The sequence below is a fragment of the Mastomys coucha genome, unplaced genomic scaffold (assembly GCF_008632895.1).
Source record: "Mastomys coucha isolate ucsf_1 unplaced genomic scaffold, UCSF_Mcou_1 pScaffold13, whole genome shotgun sequence".
NCBI lineage: Eukaryota > Metazoa > Chordata > Mammalia > Rodentia > Muridae > Mastomys > Mastomys coucha.
Window position 1 is genome coordinate 66,517,128 of NW_022196895.1, and position 24,174 is coordinate 66,541,301.

Sequence of the window (24,174 nt, forward strand, 5' to 3'; positions counted from 1 at the left end):
CCATTGTCCACCCAGAGGACAGTCTTCCACACAGAAGATGATGTGACAGTAACCTGATGCCTGGAGGGAAGCAACTGTGATGGAGTCCCAGCTACAGAAGGTCTGGTCTCCTAGCGAAGAAAACACTACCTTCCTCTGGGGTCAGAGGAAGAGTCTAAAATTCTTGGTAGTAAAGTTGCTCAATAAGATATATGTGCACTTACATCACTGGGTGGATATGCACTTTTTTTTTAAAATAATTCTAGGAAAATGCCATTTCTGTCACTTATTGAAGAGGCATACCACAATTCCAAAGTTGTAACCAAATTTTAAGACTTTAGGTTTTCTTCAGTGTCAAAGATCTTGATGGTTTATTTTAGGGTAAAAAAATAATTAAAAGATAAACCTAAGATTATGTATGAAATCTGGCCCGTTCATTGAGCAATAATAGGGTCTTACCGACCTCCACTTTCTACCTCCCAGGTGTTCAGGCAAAAACTAAAACACCAGCTGTCGCCCTGAAAGACTATCTGCTCTTTCAAATATTTTCTCTTTGTTTACTGAATAAAGAGAGGAGGTTAAGCCAATAGAGAAAAAAAGTAATTTTCAAAGAGCATATATATACACTGTTACATTTTATTATGAAACAATAGAATGAATTCAGGGATTGAACTAAATGCTGGGCGATGGGACCCAGTTTTGAGATCTGTGCAATTTGCTTGCTGGCATATACTCTCCCGTTGTATCTCTGCGTGTAACAAAATGACAAAAGAAGAACTAGAATATTGAAAACAATAGTATTCTTTTTGCCAGTGGGCTATCTGTGTTAAGGGAGGACAAAATCATCACTTTTCTTCCCTCCCTGAGCTCACAGGGTAAGGACAGACTTTGTAAGAAGAGTGGGAGGGTAACCGAAAAGACTGCCTCCAGCTCTAATTAGCAGGCCTTGTGACTCACTGAGTTGGCGTAACTACTGTTCACCTAATTTCCAACAAAAACAGAGTGCTGCTGGTGAGGCATGTTAAGGGCCTAACGACACTTTCAAGTACACATGGTATAAATAAAGATTTAAAAAAAAAAAAAATAACCATCCACTTGGAATGACTACAGAGGGATCTTGTAGTAAATAGTTCCAACTAGGAAGAGTTAATTATCTGAAAAACGAGTGAAAACAAGAAATGGTGAGTTCTGGATCACAGACTAATCATTTTAAGAAATGACTGACATTTCTAAAAATTTCTGCTGCTTGTAACATTGCCCGTAAGCGAACACTGGTGGGTAATGTACAAAAGGATAAAGCACGTGCTGCCGGGAGAAGAAAAATGATCTTTAAGTTTCAGGACCATGAAACAACACTTGATATACCAAACTGGTTTTGAACCATAATCTGGCCTGAAAAACACCAGAATGTTCTGACATCCGATCCACCTGCAATCGGGAGGGGCGGAGACAAAGGCTGAACACCAGGAATCACCCCAGCCACCTCTGGAGCTCTGGGGGCGGGGAGTGGAGGTGAGGGTGGGGGTGGGGGTGGGGGAGGCTTGATCCCGGGAGTCCCAGGCTAGCTTACAGGACAGTAAAATTCAAAAGACTCAAGAAAGAAATAAGGGCCCTCGAAGAGTGCTGTGTGGGAAGAAGGATAACTGGATCAGAAATCACTTCTTAACAAGACAGAACTCCTGCCTGTCTCAGAAATGAAAGTATTGAACAGAGCTCAGAGCCTGTTCACTTGATTGCCTCTCTGCTTTCCCTGGTTTCGCCACCTGTACACTCCTGCCACTCAAAGCTGGAAAGATCTTTTGGGCTTCCTCCTCTGCCATCTGTACCCGTAGCACCTTGCACTGAGGAAAACCTGTGTGTGCTCTGCCTACCACTGTCTCTCCATAGCCCCCACTTGGTTCATAGAAACTTTTACCACCCCAGGCCTCCACTCCTGTACGAACTCCGCAGTTTTTATTCTTGGTGCTGTTAGGTAGATTCTCCCTCCGTTTGCTGTGCTTTCTGGTGATTATTTAACTTTGTCTTTGCCAGCTCACGGATTTCACCTTCTGGACTGTCACTAGTGTATCCCTGGTGCTTGCTGCCAGGCCTGTCTGGCATCCGAGAAAATGCCTAATGAAGGCGCAGAACCAATACAGCTCGTTTTGAACTATGTGCTCTCAAAAATGAGTAGCTTGCCTACTTCTCCCTGTGACGTGGATTCGGTATAATATAATAAAAAGTATAACCTTTCATTGTCCTGAGAAACATGTAACATATATATATATATTTTTAATTTCATTCAAAGCAGACCTCAAATTCAGCTTACATCCATTTGATTAAGTCACCGTTATGATGGTTTCAGGGTCTCTGCTAGAACAACTTTAACTCAAAATGTCTATCATCCCTTAGAAATGGAATAGGATGAATGGAATAAAATAGGCTCTTGAAACTAGACTCTGTGTCTAAACAACTGTCCCTCCCTGAATTTAAATACCTGTATCTGTGTTTCTGCTCATTTGACTTAAAGTTATCTGACTCCTCCTAGTAGTCTCGAAAATTATATGTAAACATACTTCTATGGTTTATTTTTGAATCAGGTATAGATTTCTTCTTGGGGTACTTTGCTTCATATTTGGCTAATTTGTATTTTAGCCCTACTCTGTGGCATTTTTAAGCACATCTTTGAAAAAGCAACAGCTGAGGGTTTGGACTCACGGCCCTAATGCAGGAGCTAGCTCGCTCTCTGGATCAGGTAGTAAATGAGAGTACTAAACAATTAAAGGATCAGGCCTCACGAGAAAACTGCAGCTTGCTCGCACTTGGTATAGTGAGAACGGAGGCTTGGGCTAGAAGGAAGATTAAAGATTAACGTGGCGAGGTCTGAAACACTGAGGAAGATTCGTAAGAGTTGGATGGGAAATAACAGATAAAAGGGACAAGGGGTTCCGGGCCAGTGAAGGTAGACCAGTGTCCACTCCCCAGTTCTCCATGTACTGGCTAGTTTCTCGTCAACTTGACACACCTTGAAGTCATTTGAGAAGAGGAAACTGCAGTTGAGAAAAATACCTCCATCAGACTGGCCTGTATGCAAGCCTATGGGTCATTTTATTGATTAATAATTGATTTGGGAGGACACAGCCAGTTGGGTGGGGTAGGGTTGCCTCTGGGCTGATGATGGTCCTGGGTAGTCTATGAAAGTAGTCTGAGCAAGCCATCTGAGAGCAAGCCAGAAAGCAGCCTCTTCCACGGTTTTTGTTTCACCTGCAGTAAAGTTCATACCTTACACTCCTGTCTTGGCTTCCCTAAATAGGCTGTGACTCAGGATATGTAAGCTCAAATAAACCCTTTCCTTTCCAAGTTGCTTTTGGTTTCGGTCATTATCCTCAGCAATAGAAACCAAAGTAAGATATCCTCAAACCCTGAAGAGACATGTAAGCCATGACTAGCTTCTCTTATATTCTTGCCTGTAATGCAGTTAAATTATCAGGATTGCTTCCAACAAAAAGTTCCACTGGAGAGACCCCCCCAAGACTACCCCAGGGACAAGCAACTAAACATGAGATTAACCAAGAAAGACTGTAGCTACCTCGTGGCGGCTAAGATAGGGTTGATTGTCTACCCCAGTAAAACTGCAAGCTGGTTATGGAATTGTGAGAACAAAGGAAGCTTAGTTTAATTAATAGCACGGGAGACATCTGCACTATCAGACGGTCCCTGGCAGAGTGACTAATAGTTACCAGTCAATAGCTAACACAGTTGGGGTCAGAGACGGACTGACAGAGCAGGTGTCAACTACCCCTAGTTGGCTAAGGACCACATGAACAGCTCAGGAGGCTGGGGCTGGAGATCACTTGAGTCCATGAGTTTAAAGCCATGTCGAACAATACAGCAAAATCCACCTCTCAAATATGAATAAAACATAACTTTCTAGAATTTTAATCAATTTCCTTAAGTAATGTTCTATTATCCTTTAAAATTACCCCTGAATTGTGAGTCGGCTGACTTAGATGAATTACACCCAGATGGACTTTCTACATAAATACTTATTTACCAGGCCAAAGGCCACTGATTGTTTTTATGTGACACCAGGAAGTTTACATCAAGAGCCTCTGAAATAAGGTCAATTCCATATGAATTAGCCCGTCCTAGAAGCCAAACCTTTACGACAGAATAGTCCCCTTCCTATACCCTTAAAAAGTCCTAAGAGACTTAGTCAGTGGCCCTGACTCCACGCTCTGGAGGACACTGACAACAGTTTCAAGGGGTTAGTTACTCTTTTCTTTCTCCCAGTCTGAAGTCCCTGGGAAACCATGGTGGACAGAAGGCTAACTGCTATTGCCATTCAGCTGACTTTGAAAAGACAAAACGAGATGTTTTGTTTGTTCCTCCCTTGAGAAGCCAACATAGGTAACCTCACACACTGGCTACAGTCAACCCTATTTGTAACAATGTAGGCCGGCCACGCTTGACCCAGGTCAGTAGGATTCTCACCAGCCTAGCCTACAGCGCTGTGCGTGCCCAGTTGGGGGTTGGGACGGAAGGGCGCGGCGGGGGCGGAGCAAGTGGTCACGGGGGCGTGGCCCGGAGGAGGCGGAGACAACATAGCCCTGCCTCTCGCTTGGAGGACCTAAGAGGCGCGGCCGGGGCCACGCCCCGGGCGGGAGGGCCGCTCTGTGCGCGCCCGCTCTATGATGCTTGCGCGCGTCCCCCGCGCGCCGCTCTGCGGGCGGGGCGGGTCTCCGGGATTCCAAGGGCTCGGTTACGGAAGAAGCGCAGAGCCGGCTGGGGAGGGGGCTGGATGCGCGCGCACCCGGGGGGAGGCCGCTGCTGCCCGGAGCAGGAGGAGGGGGAGAGCGCGGCGGGCGGCAGCGGCGCTGGCGGCGACTCCGCCATAGAGCAGGGGGGCCAGGGCAGCGCGCTCGCTCCGTCCCCGGTGAGCGGCGTGCGCAGGGAAGGCGCTCGGGGCGGCGGCCGTGGCCGGGGGCGGTGGAAGCAGGCGGCCCGGGGCGGCGGCGTCTGTGGCCGTGGCCGTGGCCGTGGCCGGGGTCGGGGCCGTGGCCGGGGCCGGGGCCGGGGCCGCGGCCGTCCCCAGAGTGGCGGCGGCGGCCTTGGCGGCGACGGCGGCGCGGGCGGCTGCGGCGGCGTCGGCAGCGGTGGCGGCGTCGCCCCCCGGCGGGATCCTGTCCCTTTCCCGTCGGGGAGCTCGGGGCCGGGGCCCAGGGGACCCCGGGCCACGGAGAGCGGGAAGAGGATGGACTGCCCGGCCCTCCCCCCCGGATGGAAGAAGGAGGAAGTGATCCGAAAATCAGGGCTCAGTGCCGGCAAGAGCGATGTCTACTACTTCAGGTATGTCTCAGAGGGTGCGAGGGTGGGGTTCAATGTCAGATCGGGGTCAGAGGTCAAGGAGCTGGCCCCGGCCCGGGTTGCAGGATGAGAGAGTCCTGAATGTCTATGACAAGGACCGGGTGAGCTGGTATGGAAAGGTGGGGGGGCGGTGTGTGTGCGGCTGAAGCCCTTGGCAGAGGTTACACCTCAGTGGAGTGAGGGGCACAAGTGTCTTGAAGGGTCAGGGCACAGTTCTGTAGAAGGCTTCCGGGGGGAGGGGGAATGGTTGGCGAAGAAAGGGTTAATGGGAGGGAATGGCGGTTCAGTCCACGAAAGGGTTAAAAGAAGGTGTAATTCATCGAAACTGTAAAACCCAGTCATTGTTGGCGCCTGTCCCAGCATGTCCCAGATTCATCATCAGAAGTGCGTTTAATCTTGCACATGTGGATGAATTAGCCATCTACAGGAACAAAGTTTCAGTTAAACTTTGTAGGATACAGGGAGGTTTCACATAAAGTAGGCATTTGTAACTTCAGAAACTGGAATGCTTTGGCGTGGCAGTACAGTCTCGTCTTTTTTTTTTTTCCTTTTGACAACGGAAGTTGTCAGACTCCTAGACCAACATTTGTTCCCCAGTGAACATGTGGCAGTGTCTGGAGACATTTTTAGTTCTCACCTGGGGAGAGGGTGCTATGGGCATCTGGTGGGGAAAGGTCAGAGGCACTGCTGCTGTACTGTATGGTCTGCAAGCAGCCCGTGCAGTAATTATCTTTCCCAACTATCAACCAGGACTAAAGTTAAGAAATGAATCGGAAATGCTTCGGGGTTTTTCACTTGACTGTAATCTTGCAGTATTATGTTTATACTACTGCTCATGTCCTTCATCTTTGATAGGTGGCAAGCTCAGGCAGGGAAGGGTCAGTGGCCCCTTGATAGCAGTGGGATTATAAACAAACTGACTAAATGTTCCTCCAGATCATCCTACATATAGGAGAGCACAAACTGTTCAGCCCAGTAGTTTGAAGGTCCCTGCTTGTGGACCGATTGAGCAATTTTCAGCCAGTGTAATATTTGAGTGTTTAGGAACTCCTTGTTAGTCATTCCGAAGTTGGAATAATGTGAAGGATTTCCTATTGGTCATCTAGCCAGGGCAGGGAAAATATGCATAATATTTTCAATTCATGTAGTTAAGTTTAAAAGGTTAAAAAGTTGTATACAATTATATGCATCAAAATACATGACTGTAGTTGCTGCTGAGATAGAACATAAATATGAACATATTGGTTTCCCCTCCTCCTTGGTGCTGATGGTCAAACCCTGGACCCTGTGCATATACAGGCAAGTGTTCTGCCACTGAACAGTGTCCCCAGACCCAGAACACATTCTCACTGGTTGCTTGGAATGATTAGTTTACTATTTTTTCAGCTCTTGAAATTAAAAAAAAAAAACTCATGTTGTATTCCAATTTTTTTCACTTTGTTTGAGTCAACTTCTTTGCAGTGTTGGGAATAAGTCTTCTTCGCACACACTGGGCAGGTGCTGGAAACCATGTGAAACCTTGCTCCCCTGCCCTTTTTTAAAACTTTGTGACAAGAGCCTCGCCAGCCTTGCCAGCCTTGCCAGCCTTCCCAGCTGGCCTTGAATTTTCCTGGAGCTCCCGATGTTCTTGCACTGCCTCCTCTATAGCTAGGATTACAGCTGAGAGGCCTGGCTCTCATCAGGCCTGGCTGGAAAACTTAAGTTAGAAGTGTGAAGGTGATGGGGTGTGTGTTTGTGTGTGTGTTTGTTTTAATTTCTCTATTGCTATTCAGTTCAATGCTATGATCCTGCTAAAAATAAAGAGCTCCTACTCTCAGGTACATTAGTTTCATTTTGTCCTGTTACAATTCTGAATTACTTTGTATTTCATTTTACTGTTACCTTTTCTAAGTAGGCAGTCTATATAGGCTTTGTGTGAATGGCTGCTGGCATCCATGTCTTGGAGACAGTTATATCTGACAAGCATTTTTTTTGTGTCTGGTGTTGAATCCCTTGGAGAAGAGCTTCCTTCCCAGTTGAGCATTGTGGAATCTGTGCCTCCTTGCTTACGAAACCTGCCTTGGGATATGGCTTGTTTGGTTTTGAGTGATTTATTTTTTCGAACTAACTGCATTATAGAAAAGCTTATGCTTTTCTTTTCCAGGATATGTAGCTAGGAAAGCTATCTCAAAAGCCAAACTGGGTGTGGTTACCCATGCCTGTTGTCTCAGATACTCGGGAAACTAAGGAATAGGATCACTTGAGCCCTGGAGTTTGAGCCCCCCTGGTTAATAGAATGAGATGCCTGTTCGTAGAAATACACTAGAGGTTGGTCAGATGGTTTGACAGGTAAAGATGCTTGTTGTCAACCCCTGGTACCCACTTGACACGTGAGGAGTGGCTCACAAGTTGTCCTCTGACCTACTTGCTATGCTGTGCACACTGTCTACCATAGACACCAAGTAATAGATGCATATATGTACAAAATTAAAAATTTCTAAACGTTTACTTTTATTCTTTTTTTTAAATTTTCTTTTTTAGGGTTTTAGAGACAGGGTTTCTCTGTGTGACCCTGTCTGTCCTCAAACTCTCTTTGTAGACCAGGCTGGCCTCAAACTCAGAGCTCTGCTTGCCTCTGCCTCCTGAGTGCTGGGATTAAAGGTATGCACCATCATGCTTAGTTTGAAAATTAATAAATTAAACAGAGCTTTGGACTGTTGCAATAAATGCTCTTGTCTAGCATTTATTATTATTATTATTATTATTATTATTATTATTATTATTGAGATGGAGTCTTACTATGTAATTCCAGCTGCCCTGGGACTCACTGTGTAAACCAGGCTGGCCTTGCACTCTTAGAGATTTGCTTGTCTCTGCCTAGGCCACCATACATACCATCTTTTATGGGATGCATGTCTATCTGTTGTGCATTTATGCATCTTGTATTTGTGGAGGTCTGAGGTTGACATCAGGTTTCTTCCTTCATAGTTCTCTGCCTTCCACACTTAGCTCCTCACAGAACCTGGAGCTAGCCATTTTATTCAGTGTAGTTAGCCTCTCACCATGCGTCCTGGCATTCAGCCAGGACAATGGGCTTCTGCATGGATTTTAGAGCTCACATGCTAGAACTCACACTTTCCAGTTTTCTCCCCACTGAGCCATCTCTTCAGACCTTGTCTAACATCCTCCAGGCTCTGGGCAGGATCCAGTACTGCAAGGCAAAAGTAGACAAATAGAAGCCAGTCACGTAGCCACAGAGCTCCCCTCTGTTCATGATCATATTTTCCTGTTTTTTTATTTTCTATTTTTACAAATTTGAATATAAATGGTTCTTGGTAGATAAGCCCTGTTTAACCAGTTGAAAACCAACTTTCTGTACAAATTCATCTTTAGAAGATCATCAAGCACCTTAGTGATAACTATATCTTTTTGTAAGATACTACAGTGTGATTTCTTGTACTTTAAAATGGAAAGGACATATAAAAGGGATTTATACCATGCTCACTTATTTAGGGCTACAAGGAGTGGTGTGTGTCAATGCCCACATCTTGCTAGGTCTAAGGTACACCTTGTGAGCCTCCTGAGAGGCTATGCTCTGAAACACTAAGGAAGCCTGAAGTCCAGTGTGAAGCTTGCAGTGCGTTAGTTCCTTCCTTAGTGATGACGACTTTCTGTGATGGATTAGGTGATAGACCAGTGTAACTGAGTCACTTTTCTGACTCAGTTTTACATATTGGTGTCTCCTAGTGTGCCTGCCTTTAAACAGAAACTCACAAAACTCTGTTAGTGGTAAGTTAAGAGTGAACTCTCCTGCTGGTAATTTGATCACACGTGTCCAGCTAGCTGTTCACACAGATTCTAATAACGCTAACCCTCGAATTAGCCTGCTCCTGGGGAGATTAATTTAAATTAAGCTATGCCTATTAACAGAGGGTGTGCCTGACACTTATTAATTGGGCTGGAATTAAACGCATAGGGAAAGCCTTAGGTTCTGGTAGAATGTTTTGGCTGCATTCTGAAACTGCCAGAGTTGTAATAGCAGCAGCACCTCTAGCTGCCAGTTCAGCATTCTAATTATGCCTCTGTCAGGATTACTGAGATAGTGTTGTGGCGGTTCATATATTATCATCCAAAGCATATTTTGAAGAAGGGTGTGGTTTGTTAAACTACTGGGTCCATTGGTACAAATTCTAAAAAAAAAATTGATTGCCACATTTGAACCCATAAAACAGTAAGTTTTTTACTGCCCAGTACTTGGCTTTCTGTGTACCACTTGCTGGCTATGCTTCCATTTTCATAAAGGTCGTAGGAGCTGGCTCTCCTTCCCTCCCTCCTTCCTTCCTTCCTTCCTTCCTTCCTCTCTCCTTCCCTCCCTCCTTCCTTCCTTTCCTCTCTTTTCCTGTGCAGCTTTTGTTGGGCCTGGTAGTTGCCATATAATCCCAGGCTGGCTTTGAAGTCATGGCAATCCTTCTGCGTCAGCCTCCCAAATGCTGCAATTGCAGGCACATACTACCAGCCTTGGGTGACTTCACTTTCTTGAACTAGGAAGAACAGGACCTAGATGTTGAGGTCCATAAAAATCACATGTGATCTTAATAGAAAGTCTCCAGAGGAGAGGTGTAGGTTTAATCTCGAGATGGTTCTGCAGCTTGTCAGCCTAGCAGTGGTGTGTCGTGAGCGTGCCGCAGCATTGCCCATGCTCCCGTTTGCCCACTCTCTAGAGGGTCTGGCTGTCACTCAGACCTCTCAGGGATTAATATTGTCCTCACTCAGGTAACCAAACAAGCCGTACACTCAGTAAGGAGTGACTTTGTCATTTATTTCTGCTCCCAATTTCAAGGGATACAGCGCATTGCAGTCCTATCCCAGGTTACTACCCTGAGCCAACCTTCAGTATTTCGAGCAAATTAAATACTGGATAATTTCATTCATAAGTAACTACTTAAGTAGGCTGCTTGTGGAGATAAGACTTAAATGTGGATATTCAATAACCACACAAAGCTCAGCTTTGCAAACGTAGAAGCGATGTCAGCAGACAGGTGAGGATTATTTTCCTGCCATGGTGGTCCTCGCTCTGCGCTAAGAGGACGGAGACACTGTGCTCCTTCCTGAGTGCTCTGTGGGCGTCATGGTAGACACAGGGTGACAGTAAAAGTAGCAGTCTCCAGAGGAGACCTTGGAGATTGGAGCATTGCATTGTGGACTAGGTAAAAAGATGGGTCATTCAGCCTATTAATGATAGAGTGAATCAACCAACATGGTTGGAACAAAGGTCACTAGGTCAGAGAAGTGGTTGAAAGGTTAAAGGAGCTATGTCAAAGAGCTCAGAGCTAAGGCATCAACTCCTTCGGATGGGGAAAGGCCACTGGAAGCTGCTACTCTTATTTTATTTTTTTAAGTTTATTTTAAACTTACATAAAACATAAGCATTACCTATTTGTATATTCTAAAGCTAACTTTACATAGAAGTCTTTTAAAGAAGAAGTGAGGTTGAGTGCTGTTTTAGGATGAGCACTTGGGTACTTAGAGTGCGGAGACTGGCAGGCCCCACATCGGTCTGTCAGGAGGCCATGCGCATGGGTTCAAGTGTGACTGTTTAGTAACTGATCAGACCTGGAGCTAGACATAATGTAAACATGACTAATAACGTACTGGAAGATGTTGTACAGGGGGCTTTTGAATGCTGGTTTTAGAAAAGCTCACTTCAGGGGATGGAGGACTTGGGAGGAGTCGGCCTTAGTCAGCTTTCCTGTTAGCGCACACTGTTTTCTGAAGCAGGGGCGTACAGTTTTTAAAAATTGATTTGTCAGTTTTCTCTTGTAGGGTTTATATTGAAGTACAAAAAGATAACTCTAATTTTTCACAATTTAGCCTCAGATAAAACTTGACTTCATGGGTGACTTGTTTTTAATGCTAAGGCAGTCATTTTTTTTTGTTTGTTTGTTTTGAATATTAACATAACCTTTACCAATTTAAAGGAGTAAAGAAATAACTTTGGCAGTTTAAGGGATTAGAGAGATGGCTCGGTGGTTAGGAGCCCTGGCTGCTCCTCCAGAGGCCGTATGTTTTATTTCGAGTACCTACATGGTGCCTCAGCTGACTGTCTGTAGTGCTCAGAATACATACAGGGAAAATACCCATACAAATAAAAAACATTCAAAAAACAAAAATATTTTTTTAAACAGTTGAGGTTTTGGTTAGTTTAAGCTTTTCCATTGTTAAAGTATATAGAGATTTTTTTTGTGTGTGAGGGTTTTCCTTACTTTCTCAGTCAAGTTCTTCCTATAGTGGTGGGTAGTGCTGTACTTTGACCACGCTCACCATCACTAGCCCTCTGCCCTCTTGGGATGCCCCTGTGCCTCATGGGCTGCTGCATGTCCTCCCACGGTGGTGACTGCTACACTCACAGCTCACCTTGTCAGAAACTGGTTTGAAGAAGTGTAAAGCTATAGTTCATCCTGTATCAGAATATGTCCTGCTGTTAGTGAGGGCCTTCAGAGGACAGTGTCTGTTCCACACTGTCAGTCTTGTGCCGTGGTCCAGCGCACTGTGGTTGTCTGGCTCAGGCTGCGGCTGTTCTAGGTGAGTTCAGAGAGACACAAATGCAAGCAGCCCTGAGGACTCTGGTAGCTCCCGTGCAGTGTTTAAGGTTTCTTCTACATAAACTTTGTTTCGGATAATTCTATTTAGGAATCTTAAAGATGGAGTTAGGTTTAACAGTCACTTTAAACAGTTTTACAGAAATTAAAGAAAGCTGGGCTTAAGTGATGGAATGTCCTCATATGAACTGAGAAATCCAACTCCTGACTTTGATTTTTATTTAAATAGTGGGTAAGAGAAATGAAAGGCATGATTGCAAGTTAGCTTAGGAACAGATAGGGGCAGTTGACAGGGAATTTTTTTCTGTGGTTGAAACTGAAATAGTATTTTATTACTGGATTAGCTTTGGTCAGAGCAAACTGAAAATGACTAATATCATTCACCAGTCTACTAACATTAAAAAAGCAATGCTGTAAACCTAAGTTACTAATTGATTCTCATAAAATAGAAGTTTAATTGACGTTAAGGGATAGAAGCTTAGTCGCTTTGCAAGTCTTAAGTAGTTCTGAGATGTGGACTGGTAGCAGCCATCTTAGAGGGCCGATGGGAATGTAGTCATTGTGTGTGCTCAACCAGGCACTCACAGGGTAGGTTGCCACAGTGCAGATGATGCGAATCTGCTGGGTACAGTTCCTACTTAGCTATGCTTGTCCTCCCATTGCTTGGCTTCATCTCCTGTAGAGCAAGGTCCCTGGTCTTAAATTCCTGAGACAGGCAGGTTTATTTCCTTGAAGCATGTTACAGAAAGGACAGCAGCTTGTCCTTCTGATTTTGGCATGGCACGTATCTACCAGAAGCAGAGAGTCAGATTTGCATGGTAGGAGCGAAGCAGAACTTACTGGGCAGCACTTGATACTGCTAACATTGAAAACATGACTTCTGCATTTTACCCTTTTTGTGGGTAATATAATTAGTGGAACTTGTGATACTTTAAAAATTTAATTAGTTCTTTATATTTGTCTTTAAAATTAGTTAACATAGGAGCTATTTCAAGCCATATTGATCAAGATCAGACGCTGATACAGTTAGAATTGCTTCTTCTGTGCTAGAGACTGGCTCTGGGCCCTGCGCTGGCCGGGCAGCACTGTAGCCCTGATTGTGTTTTCCACCCAGGATGGCCTGGGATTGAGTTCTCAGCTGTCGACGTCTCCTTGGGGTCTGAGGAGAGAAGTGTCTAGAGTGTGGCATTCTTTAGTGAGTTATCCTCTGTAGATGCGGTGACACCATGGGGCTGGCATATTTCCAAGGTGAATTTTAACACATAGGAAATACCTTTTGCACATTGAGTTTTGAAATTTATTAGTTTTTCCCAAATATCTTCTCCAAATCCCCAAAGGACTTTGTTTCGGCCACATGCTAAGCACAGTCGTGTTTATCTTTTTGGATAAAAGCTACTGCCTGAATATTTTCAAGTTCTGAAAATAAGTCAGTTGAGACAAGGTCAATCCTGGGTCACAACTTTTTATTGTGTTAAAAAGATCTTTAGGAGGAAATCTGATTAAGAATTTTTATTTGGGGGCTGGAGAGATGGCTCAGTGGTTAAGAGCACCAACTGCTCTTCTGAAGGTCCTGAGTTCAAACCCCAGCAACCACATGGTGGCTCACAACCATCCGTAACAAGATCTGATGCCCTCTTCTGGAGTGTCTGAAGACTGCTACAGTGTACTTACATATAATAAATAAATAAATAAATTTTAAAAAAAATAATTTTTATTGTATGTTTTGGAAAGATATTTTCTTGTTTTCCTCCATGTACTGGAGAATTTTTCCCCAACATAATATTTTTATTGCTTCTTTGGGAATTTCACATCATAGACCCTGTCACATTCACTTCCCAGTCCTTCCCTGTCCAGCCCCTGCCCTGCCCTTCTGACCTCTCTTCCAGCAAAAAAGAAAAAAAAAAACAAACAAGTTCATTTGCTTTATCTATATATTCCCTGGAGCAGGGTCAGACTCTCAGCGGCCATCCCTCCTACAGCACTGAGCAGGGTCAGATCTCAGTGGCCCTCCCCTCTACAGCACTGAGCAGGGTCAGGCTCTCAGTGGCCCTCCCCTGTACAGCACTGAGTGCTATATACTCCCTGGAGCAGGGTCAGATCTCAGTGGCCCTCCCCTCTACAGCACTGAGTGCTATATACTCCCTGGAACAGGGTCAGATCTCAGTGGCCCTCCCCTCTACAGCACTGAGCAGGGTCAGATCTCAGTGGTCCTCCCTTCTACAGCACTGAGCAAGGTCAGGCTCTCAGTGGCCCTCCCCTCTACAGCACTGAGTGCTATGTACTCCCTGGAGCACGGTCAGATCTCAGTGGCCCTCCCTCCTACAGCACTGAGTGCCTCCCTCCCCTGCTGGAAGCCATCTGTTGTGAAGCCCCACTCTTTGTCCTGTGGATTCCCTTCTCCTAACTGAACTGCCTGGTTGGGCCTCAGTGCGAGAAGAGGTGCTTAGTACTACTGAGAATGGATGTCCCAGGGCAGGGTGGTGCCCAAGGGGGGCTTCTCTGAGAAGGGAAGGGAGTAGTGGGGGGTGAGAGAGAGAGAGAGTGAGAGAGAGAGAAAGAGAAAGAGAGAGAGAAGAGCTTGTAAAAGTGGGTGTGGGAGGAGAGGAGGAGAGGGCCTTTGATTGGAAGTAGAGTGAATAAATCAATTAATTAATGAAAAAAACCTAGTGTTCCATGGCTTTCTGTTTAGTCTGTTACTATTTTCTTTGGGGGGGGGTTGTGGGGGTAGGGGTTGTCACTGATGTCTTCCGTGCTCCTCTTTCTCAACTGAGCATCTGCAGGTATTGATATCACTGCCAGAATAGCTTATTTGCTCTCCTCTTGTAGATGCCAGGTGAGCACCCCGTCACTGAGCTGCATTACCTGCATTCTTTACTTCTTAAAAGCTTCCCAGGCTGGGCTTGAATGCTCTCTCTTGCTTCAGGCTCCAAGTAGCTGAGACTAAAGCGTGTCTTACTAGGCCTAACATCCTCCCTCCCTCCCTTCCTTCCTCTCCTATTCCCTTATTTACTAACCATTTTAAAGAGTTTTTCAGAATGTTCTTTATCAGTCTCATGAGTTTGCATTGCTAGAGCTACATGGGTATTGTAGCATAATTAAAACTGTAATCATAAATGACTAAGCAATACAATATTTTTATAACTTTTCAAATTAATTTGTGTTATATAATAAGACTTATGTAGTAAAACCGACTAAACATGATATTTTTAACTTTTAAGATTCATCCTAGTGTGCTGCAAAAGCAAACTACATTCTGTCTTACTCAGTTGATAAGGCTTCTTGCTCTCAGAAAGTTACCTTTGTTCAATTGTTGCCTCTAGATTGTGACATTTGAGAGTTTTAGAAAAGAGGTTTATAATATTTGGTTGTTGGAAGTATATAGGAATCAAGGAAACATACAGGAATTGTAATAAAGCAGTTTCAGAGGATTGCACAATTGTTTTTAATTTGGAATGGAGGATGACAAGGCTCCCTAGGGGACATTACCATTCAGGTGAGCTTGGAGGATTAGAAAGCTCATTGACAGGTTTATCCTATCCGGAAACATACACGGAAAGACTCAAAGGGATATGGCATATTTCAGTGACTGAGTTTAGAATTCGGGATATCAGAGTTGACAGAAAGCAGTCTGGAAATAGTCTATTTGAGTGAGAGCTCTTGATGACTTACAGAATTTGAACTTGGTGCTGCATGGGTAGCTGGGAGATGTGAGTCCTGACGGATTCTTAGTGTCCGTCCAGCTTTGAGTGCTAGGTGTCACACGGGCAGTGATGGATGCCGCTGGCAAAGCTAGGAACAACTGGTGGTGTGTAGGCAGGAGTGGGGTGGGTGCATGTGGCCCGTGGGGATGCAGTTTTGGGCAGTGTTGAGAGTAACCTGATGGTTGCTTCTGTGCTGCTGAGCGAATTCTTAGTTCCGCCTGGCTGTGAGCACTCTGTGCGGTCCTCTCTCTTTCCCAGTGTGGATTTTGGTCTGAGCTACTTTATTTTATTCTCTATGGTCTGGTGCTTGGTGGCTGTAATAGCCATCTGTTGGATGAAGTTTGTGTACTTTAAATTGTGTTCCAAGAATGCTTAAGGCAGGGATTGTGGACAGCAATGTTGATGGGCCTTCCAGCTGTCCAGAGTCTGTGCTGACAGGACATGCGCTGTTTAGCCTTGAGTCTGAAGTTGCTTTCATCCCAAGAAATGGTTTATTGTTTAGTTTTCCAACAATTTAAAAAAATTCTTTGTTGAATTATGTTGCACACATTGTGACTACTTAGTGAAGGGTCACAGCCTCTGTGAGATGCTTTCTGGAAGTCTTAGGAGTTCTCCTGCAGACACAGGCACAGTTTGCTCATAAAAATTGCAAGATAAGACTTTCGGGACATTATCTCCCCCAAAACAGTGTTTTTTGTTTTTTTTTGTTTTGTTTTGTTTTGTTCCCCCCCCCACCCCCAGACTAATGACATAGAAAGCCTTTTAAGGAAAGCCTGTGCAGTTCTGGTACTTTCATAATTTTGCATCTTCAGCAGTTTTTTGTTTGTTTACAAGAAGTAAATTGTTTCTTTAACTGTCTTTAGGATTCAAGCCCAGGCAGGTACCATCACATCTGGCTAAGAAGAAATTATTATTGGGGGTTAATTTTATTTATTTATTTTTCTCTCTTTAGATCTCTGCTTTTTTATTTTTACTTTTAAAATTATAATATAATTATATTTCTCCCCTTTCCTCCTTCCAAACACTCCTTTATACCTTTCTCTGTTCGCCTTCAAGTGTATGACCTCTTTTTTCATTAGATGTTATTGCATGTATATACATGTATGATTACACATATATATTTCTTTTTTTTGTTTGTTTTTTGTTTTTTGTTTTTGTTTTTTTTGAGACAGGGTTTCTCTGTATAGCCCTGGCTGCCCTGGAACTCACTTTGTAGACCAGGCTGGCCTCGAACTCAGAAATCCACCTGCCTCTGCCTCCCAAGTGCTGGGATTAAAGGTGTGTGCCACCACTGCCTGGCTTACATATATATTTCTAAATATAACCTGATCGTTGACAGGGTTACTTAAGATACTTTGTCAAAGTGAAATCCACGGCAGAATTAAATAAGCAGGCCTGCAGATAATAATGTTTGTTTTCATTTCCGTTGTTATGGTTGTTTTAGTAGGAAACATTTACATATCAAAATTTGAGAGTTTCGTTTTTTTCTATTGTGGATGTTATACGCCTATATCAGATTATGTGGATTCCAAATGCATATGTTTTAAATTAGCTACTGACTTTAAAAGTTAGCTGGGCAGAGGCAGGTGGATTTCTGAGTTCGAGGCCAGCCTGGTCTACAGAGTGAGTTCCAGGACATCCAGGGCTACACAGAGAAACCCTGTCTCGAAAAACTAAAAAAAAAAAAAAAAAAAATCTGAGCTGTTGGTATTGTATATAAATCAGTGTTTTCAAAAGACAGTTTGGAAAGAAGTTGCTGAGAATGAAGACTCTTGCAGGGAGTATACTGTGCCGTGCATTGCTGTGCAAGTGGCTATGTTCAGTTCTCAGCAGTCAGCTGAGTGTGCAGTTGAGGGATAATTTGTAGCTGATGTGCAGTACCTTCTAGTGCTAAGTGATACATTATGTCTTTCTTCTGAAAGCTGAGGAGTTCCTTCAAGACTTGTAATAATTCCAAAATTAAACCAAACCCTTACAATTATAATTTGTAGCAGTTGAGAACAGACTACTGTTAAAACGGTTATATGGGGTTCTATTTAAAAAGACTATATAGAAGCTACTAGTATTTCCCTTTGTACAATTAAATGTATTTTCTTCTAGTCCAAGTGGTAAGAAGTTCAGAAGTAAACCTCAGCTGGCAAGATACCTGGGAAATGCTGTCGACCTTAGCAGTTTTGACTTCAGAACTGGCAAGATGATGCCTAGTAAGTTACAGAAGAACAAGCAGAGACTCCGGAACGACCCTCTCAATCAGAACAAGGTTGGTGACTGGGCACACAGCCCTGCCGTGCTCCTCCTAGGTGCTCCACATGGGATCTGCTGGTTGAGGTCTTAGTTGTCTGAGTCTCTCCATTATAGAGCCTTCTAAAACTTACAAGTGGGACTTATTTTCTATATTTGGAAGTGCTTGCGTAGAAAAAGTATAAATAGTACAAAACAATATTTCAGTGTGTTACTAGGCCAACATGGACACCACACTTTGCGATTTTCTTTTTTTTTTTTCTTTCAAGACGGGATTTCTTTGTGTAGGCCTGGCTATTCTGAAACTCATTCTGTAGACCAGGCCGGCCTGTAACTCAAAGATACCCCTGCTTCTGCCTCCCAAGTCCTGGGATTAAAGGCATGTACCACCACCATCTATCTGGCTTGTGGTTTTCTTAAAATATATTTTTTTCTATTTCCTAAAAAGAGGCAGCATTACTGCACAGTATAACTGCATGGTCAGCTTAGAGGCTGTGCCTCTGATGGTGGAGATGATCACTGTTCTCATCAGAAGTTTTCACTTGAGCTCCTTGGTTGACATTCTAGAGCAATATAAATAAGTCACATTTGAATATGTTAATTTGATTAAAGCTTTAGAATCTCTTTTTTTTTAAAAAAAAAGAAAACTTGTATTCTTCTAAGGACAACTGGCCGTGTATGATATGACCCTCAGCTACCTCAGTGCCTTGCATGGCTCCTCTAGGTAAGTTCTCACCTTAGTGCTGAGACGGGAGTTGCAGGTGCCTCAGGGATTTCAGTTGATTTTGGTTGTAAAAGGTTTTATTTCTATACATTTAGGAGTCTGTTTGATTTTTACCATCAACACTTCCTTGATCAGTCTTGGGAAAATACAGGGTGAAAAGGGGAGGCATTTCTTAGGATCTGACTGCTGAGGCTCGGCCTGGGCAGACCCTTGGGTGCAGCAGTCATTCAGGAAGCAGGGGCTCAGGCAGGCATGGGCTTGGTGAACTGGCCCTGCTGGGGATTAGGTGCTATAGTCACACACAACTGTCTTAGCCTCTGAAGGCCTAAGGCCTTTTGTAGAATTGGGCAATAAAACTCCCATAGTTTTATCATGAAAAAATACAGTGGGAATTTACATAAAAAACATTTATCGAAATATTAACCCATGCTCTTTTCCTTTTTTCCCCTAAACTTCCCTTCCCTTCCCTAAGGGGCAGCCACCGTTCTGAGCACCAAGCCATCCTGCTTAATTTAACATGGTGTTCAGTATAGGAGCTCTCTGGCCTAAGCTCTTTTTCCTCCTCATTTTTTTTGTTTTTGTTTGGAACACACAAACGTACACATACACATACCACCTGCATGTGTGTATAATATATACATCTATATTACAATTACATTTTTCTGAAACTGCTACTTGAAAACTCTAGTCACAGTATCCCCTGCATATGTACAGAAGGACTTAAATATTTATGAAATGAAAAGAATGCTTTTAAATGACCCTGCTGTTTCCAGAATCACAGTTTAGCCTCATTTAATGTAATTTGAAGCTTTTTGCCCTGACAGTTATGGTTCATTAAAAAGCAAACACTAATTGGTCTCTAGTTTGTGTGCATCTTTCTGCTCTAGCCGCTCTGGACCGCCCTTCACCCCGCAGCATGGCATGCTCTTTCAGGATCTGCTTGCTTCTGGCTGCTTTCCTCTGCTTGGAATGTGCTTCCCCTCCCCCTCCCCTGGTGACCTCCAGAGCTGAGGCTCAGCTCCATTGCCTGCATATCTGGGAATCCTGTCCCCCCTTCCATGATGATCATGTATTTGTGGCTGTGCTTCAGCTAGACTGTGAGCTCCATGAGAGCAAGGACTCCCTTCATTTTGTTTTGGCTTTTGCTTTTGCTTTGTATAGTTGCCGCAAACCTTGCACGTAGCAGCCTGTTAAATAAATACTGCTTTACTTTCCATCTGATTCAAGAAGGGTGTAGTGGTAAGAAATGCTTATTCAATAAATTCCTACAACACATGTGTGGAAGTGCCCATTGTTTTCATTGTGTTCTGACTGTATGAAATCTGTGCCGCCCGTTCTTACCTTGACCTGATTTTTGTTTTAGGTAAGTAGCTACAATTCAGGCTTGCTTTGGGACTAACACTATCATTACAAGCAGAAAAATATTTGTGGTAAAGTTAGCTAAATGAAGTTGTTTTTCATGAGAGTACTGAATAAAGAAAATTGGGAAATGTCAAGTGGCTGACAGAAATCTCTATATGTCTCTTTTTGTCAAAGTCAATTATTTATTGGTTTTTTTTTCTTTTTCTTTTTAAGTTTTTAAAAGGTTTTTTTTTCTTTCTTTTTTTTTTAGAACTGGGGATATAGTCAACAAGTAAGGTTTGAAACAGGATTGACTAACTATAAGTTGATCTTGATGTATGTCTTCTATATTATTGCTAATTAATGGTATTTTCAAGTATAATTAGAAAGACCCCTTTGAAGCTCTGGGAAAGTGGCTTTTAATTATACTCCAGTGGGTGGGTGGGGTGAGGTGGGCATGCCTTTGGATTAACACACACTGCAGTTTTTGTACTTTTTTTGGCTTTTCTCAAATTTAGTTTTAATCTAACCCCCAAAGTTGATTGCCTTCTTGATTTGATTATACTTCATTGATTTTTCTTGCCGCTGCTATAATTATTTGCAGGCAACCCCATCTCTCAAGGCAGTAAAATAGATCTGAAATACCAAGTAGGTTATTGGAGATCTCAGTAGGGTTAGTGGGAGCAGGTGGCTCAGAATAATATGAAAGTGGCCAACTTGAGTGTGCTGCAGTCATAGCAGTTTAATCACAGTGGAACATTCTGGGATTGAACTCTGTTGATTTTAGCCACACATGTGGCCAATATGTAGCTGCATATGTCTGGTGTCCTTGGACAGTAAAACCGTTCTAGAACAAAAAGGCAAAACATTAGCTTCAAATACAATTTTTTTTTTTTTGCGTGTATGCTCACATACACACACACACATTTAAACTTTTAAAAGATATTTCAAGGTTTCAGAGATAGGATTTGACATTTTAAGGAAGCAATAGAGACAAGTAACTTTGGATGGGTGAGATGGCTAAGCAGATATGAGTTCCATTCCCATGACCCATGTAAAGATGGAGAGAGGTCACACACACACACACACACACACACACACACACACACAGAGCAGAGGGTGGGAGGGAGACTAGGAGGAGAGAATAAAAAATTTAAAACTAAGATAATTTCTAAAATTTAATTGGAGCTACTCTAGGATGAGCTACATTAGGTCGTGAATGCAAAGTGTGTTAGGGAACTTTGGAAGCGTACTTCTGTTAAAAAGTACATTAAACTGAATTCTTATGTTTCTGCTTTTTAATACTGCACTATTAATGTAGTATCATAATGAAGCTACAAAACGTAAAACACAGATGTCCTGATGTTGATATGGCCTGTGATGTGTTTTGCAAGTTGGTTCCAATAAATGTACGGAACAAGTCTTTCTCAGCTGACCTTGACAGCATTGCCGCAGCCTTAGAAGGATGCACCCCGTGACTGTCCTGGTCCTTTGGGTTAACTCAGGTCTATGTCAGATTTCCCATTCTTTGTTTTTCACGGGTCATCTCATGTAGTATGCAGTCTGTATGTCATTGTGCATACTACACAAGGTGTAGACTTGGATTATGTATGACTGACTGTATCCTAGATTTTCAGACATACAGGGAAGATACTTGTTTCAATTATCCTCACAAAGTAAAAAAAAAAAAAAAAATTACACTGTATAGCTCAGTAGTGTAATTTGGAGGCAATTACTGTATAGTTGGAAAGACTCTTAAGTTAGTGGATGGCTTGCTTTTGCGCTTAGATAGTATGCAGTGTGGAGAAGAATGCAGTATGCAGACTAGGAAACTGGTGAAGCTAGAACTAGGCATAGTGCTAGCTGGGCTGTGTTAGTTCAGACATTAATGGCCCTAAATTAATGCTGTGGCAGGAGGCCTGGAAAGGGGAGAATTGAGAGAAATAAAGGGAAATAAGTGCCTGCTGCTCACAGAGAGGAAAGTGATGCTTTCTAAAATTGTGGCTTTGGCCACTGCTGGAGTTGGGGGATAGTTTGTCTCCTAAAAGTTCTTGTCTAGAGACGTGGCCCTCAGTACTGTGGTTTTGAAGTGGATGAACTGTTGATGGGGTGGCCCAGCGGAAAGTGATTGAGTCATAGGATTCCACTTTTATTAATGGATTAGTGCCACCCTTGTGGAGCAGTGCGGCTTTCACAGGCATACCCGTAGCAGTGGGTTGTTCTAGCAAGATCAAGCCTACCCTTTCCCTGTGGTGTGTCTCTGTTTGCAAACACGCCCCTTCTGCTTGTAGCCTGCTACTCTGACCTGCTTTGGTCGTCAAGGGCTCCTCACCAGGAAGCTGGCACCGTGCTGTCTAACTACATAAAGCCCTAAGTTGCCTGAGCCCTGGGTATTTTGCTTAGCAACAAGTTGAGTCTTTCAGGAAATAGGGCAGCTATTGAAGGGTTGACCAGAGGAAGATAAAATTTTATTGAGCTTGACATTTTAATTACTTTTTGTGGGGGGGACTGGGTGTTTCTACATAACTTTCACTGTCCTGGAACTCACTATGTGGACCAGGCTAGCCTTGGACACACAGAGATCCCTTTGCCTCTGATTACTGGGTACTAAGATTAAAGGTGGCAAGTGAAGCACGTGCAGCTTTATTAGCTTCTGAGCAGTAGGTGTTGTGGGGACAGAAGCCAGATGGGCTTGGAATGTGAAAGATAAAACTGGCCAGCAAGCACAGTTACTCCAGTACACTTTCACAGGTAAGGTTGAGAGTCACTGAGTGAGAGAGGCAAGACACGACGCTTTGCTTTAATTCTGTCATTTCAAAGATTGGAATGGTTAAAAATACGGATCCTGAGAGAGAAAAAATTGTGCAAGTCAGAACAATTAAGTGTGTTTGCAGATGACTAGTTGGGGAAGAATGCGAAAGGCACAGGAGACTAAGGAAAAGGGATAGTCAGTTGATGGAGATTTGGGGTTCAGAAGAGGCAAAAGGCAGCCCTGAGTTGTGAGCGGCAGACCAGAGGTATGCATTGGAGACTCAGCTGCTTCATTGAGATCTGGAGAGAGAGGTGCTGCTTTTGACACACGTGTCACTAATGGCAGGTAAGTGAGGTCGGTCGGGGATAGGTCCAGGGACTAATAGAGGTCTTTAAAAATGAGGACAGAATTTGGGCTGAAAAAAAGACAAAGCATAATGAATTCAAAGAGAAGACAGTGAAGGGAAAGATGCTGGGGGCTTTAGAGAAGCTGCTGGTTTCCAGGGAGAACCTGGAGAAAGTCTGGAATGCAGTAGTGAGAACAGAACCCTTCCTGACCCTAGATACATTGTCTTTAGGGCTGAGAAAGGGACCCGAGTCTAATGTCTGTAACTTCCATAAAGATGAACGGAGAGAACCAAGCTGTCTTCTGACTTCCACTTAGTGCCCTCACACAAGCACACCTCCCAATAATATTAAACATAATTTAAAAGTTAAAAGATCTCGGGGTGTAGCTCAAGGATAGAATGAACTTAGGGATTGTTTCTTAGTATACTGGAGCAGACCGTCTTTTCATGACAATACTTTTGATGCAGATCTTACAGATTACATTATGTTATTTTCATTTAATACTTTTAAGTTCAAGACAGAAAATAAGATTACTCAGGCCAGGGCTGGTCAGTGTAGGGCTAGATGTGTGATGGCATTTTGGCTCCAATTAGCTTATTGGAAAGAAATTTTCAAAGTTGGGGCAAGCATGATTGTAAATTTGAGACTACTGGAGAGTCCCAGGAGATTCTATTTGAGGAGGACATAACTCATCAGTTAAAATACTAAGTGTGGTGCAATGAGCTAAGTAATGCAAAGTTGACTGGGGATACTTTAGGTAGACTGTTGATGACAAGTTTCTGTGCTGGTAAGTATTAGATGAGTTCTGAATGGCAAGTTGCCATTCTTCTATAGCTTGAGAGAAAAGCATTCTATGCAGAGGAAAGAGCTTGTGCAGAGTCTTTAAGGAAAGATGGACCAAGGACGTGAGGACAGGAAGAAGGAGGTGTTGGAGTGGACTGAGAGGAGAGGAATCCACACGAGGATGGAGAAGAAGATGATCTGCTCGGAGCTGATGCCAGCACAGGGTAATGCCAGAAGACCCGGGCTGGGTCTAGTCACACGTGAAGCCTGTATTATAGAGCAGCAGAAACAGGGCAGGGTCTGAGTTGGCATCTGTTGAAGACCATTGTACTTGTCTAGACAGGAGATGATGACTTAGGCAGTGCTTGTTTTATGAATCAAA

General features: G+C 43.5%; 1 protein-coding gene across 2 annotated transcripts in view; it reads left to right on the forward strand.

Annotated features, from left to right (window-relative positions):
* The first annotated feature begins 4,536 nt into the window (after positions 1-4,536).
* Positions 4,537-24,174, forward strand: part of Mbd2 (methyl-CpG binding domain protein 2) — a 58,011-nt gene continuing 38,373 nt past the window's right edge. Inside the window, exons 1-2 of one of the 2 annotated variants that reach the window (XM_031365995.1) lie at positions 4,537-5,307; positions 17,705-17,864. In XM_031365995.1, coding sequence (XP_031221855.1) covers positions 4,760-5,307; positions 17,705-17,864 — 708 coding nt within the window. In that variant the 5' untranslated portion in view covers positions 4,537-4,759. The remainder of the gene's footprint in view (positions 5,308-17,704; positions 17,865-24,174) is intronic. The other variant, XR_004117363.1, reaches the window with a different exon arrangement.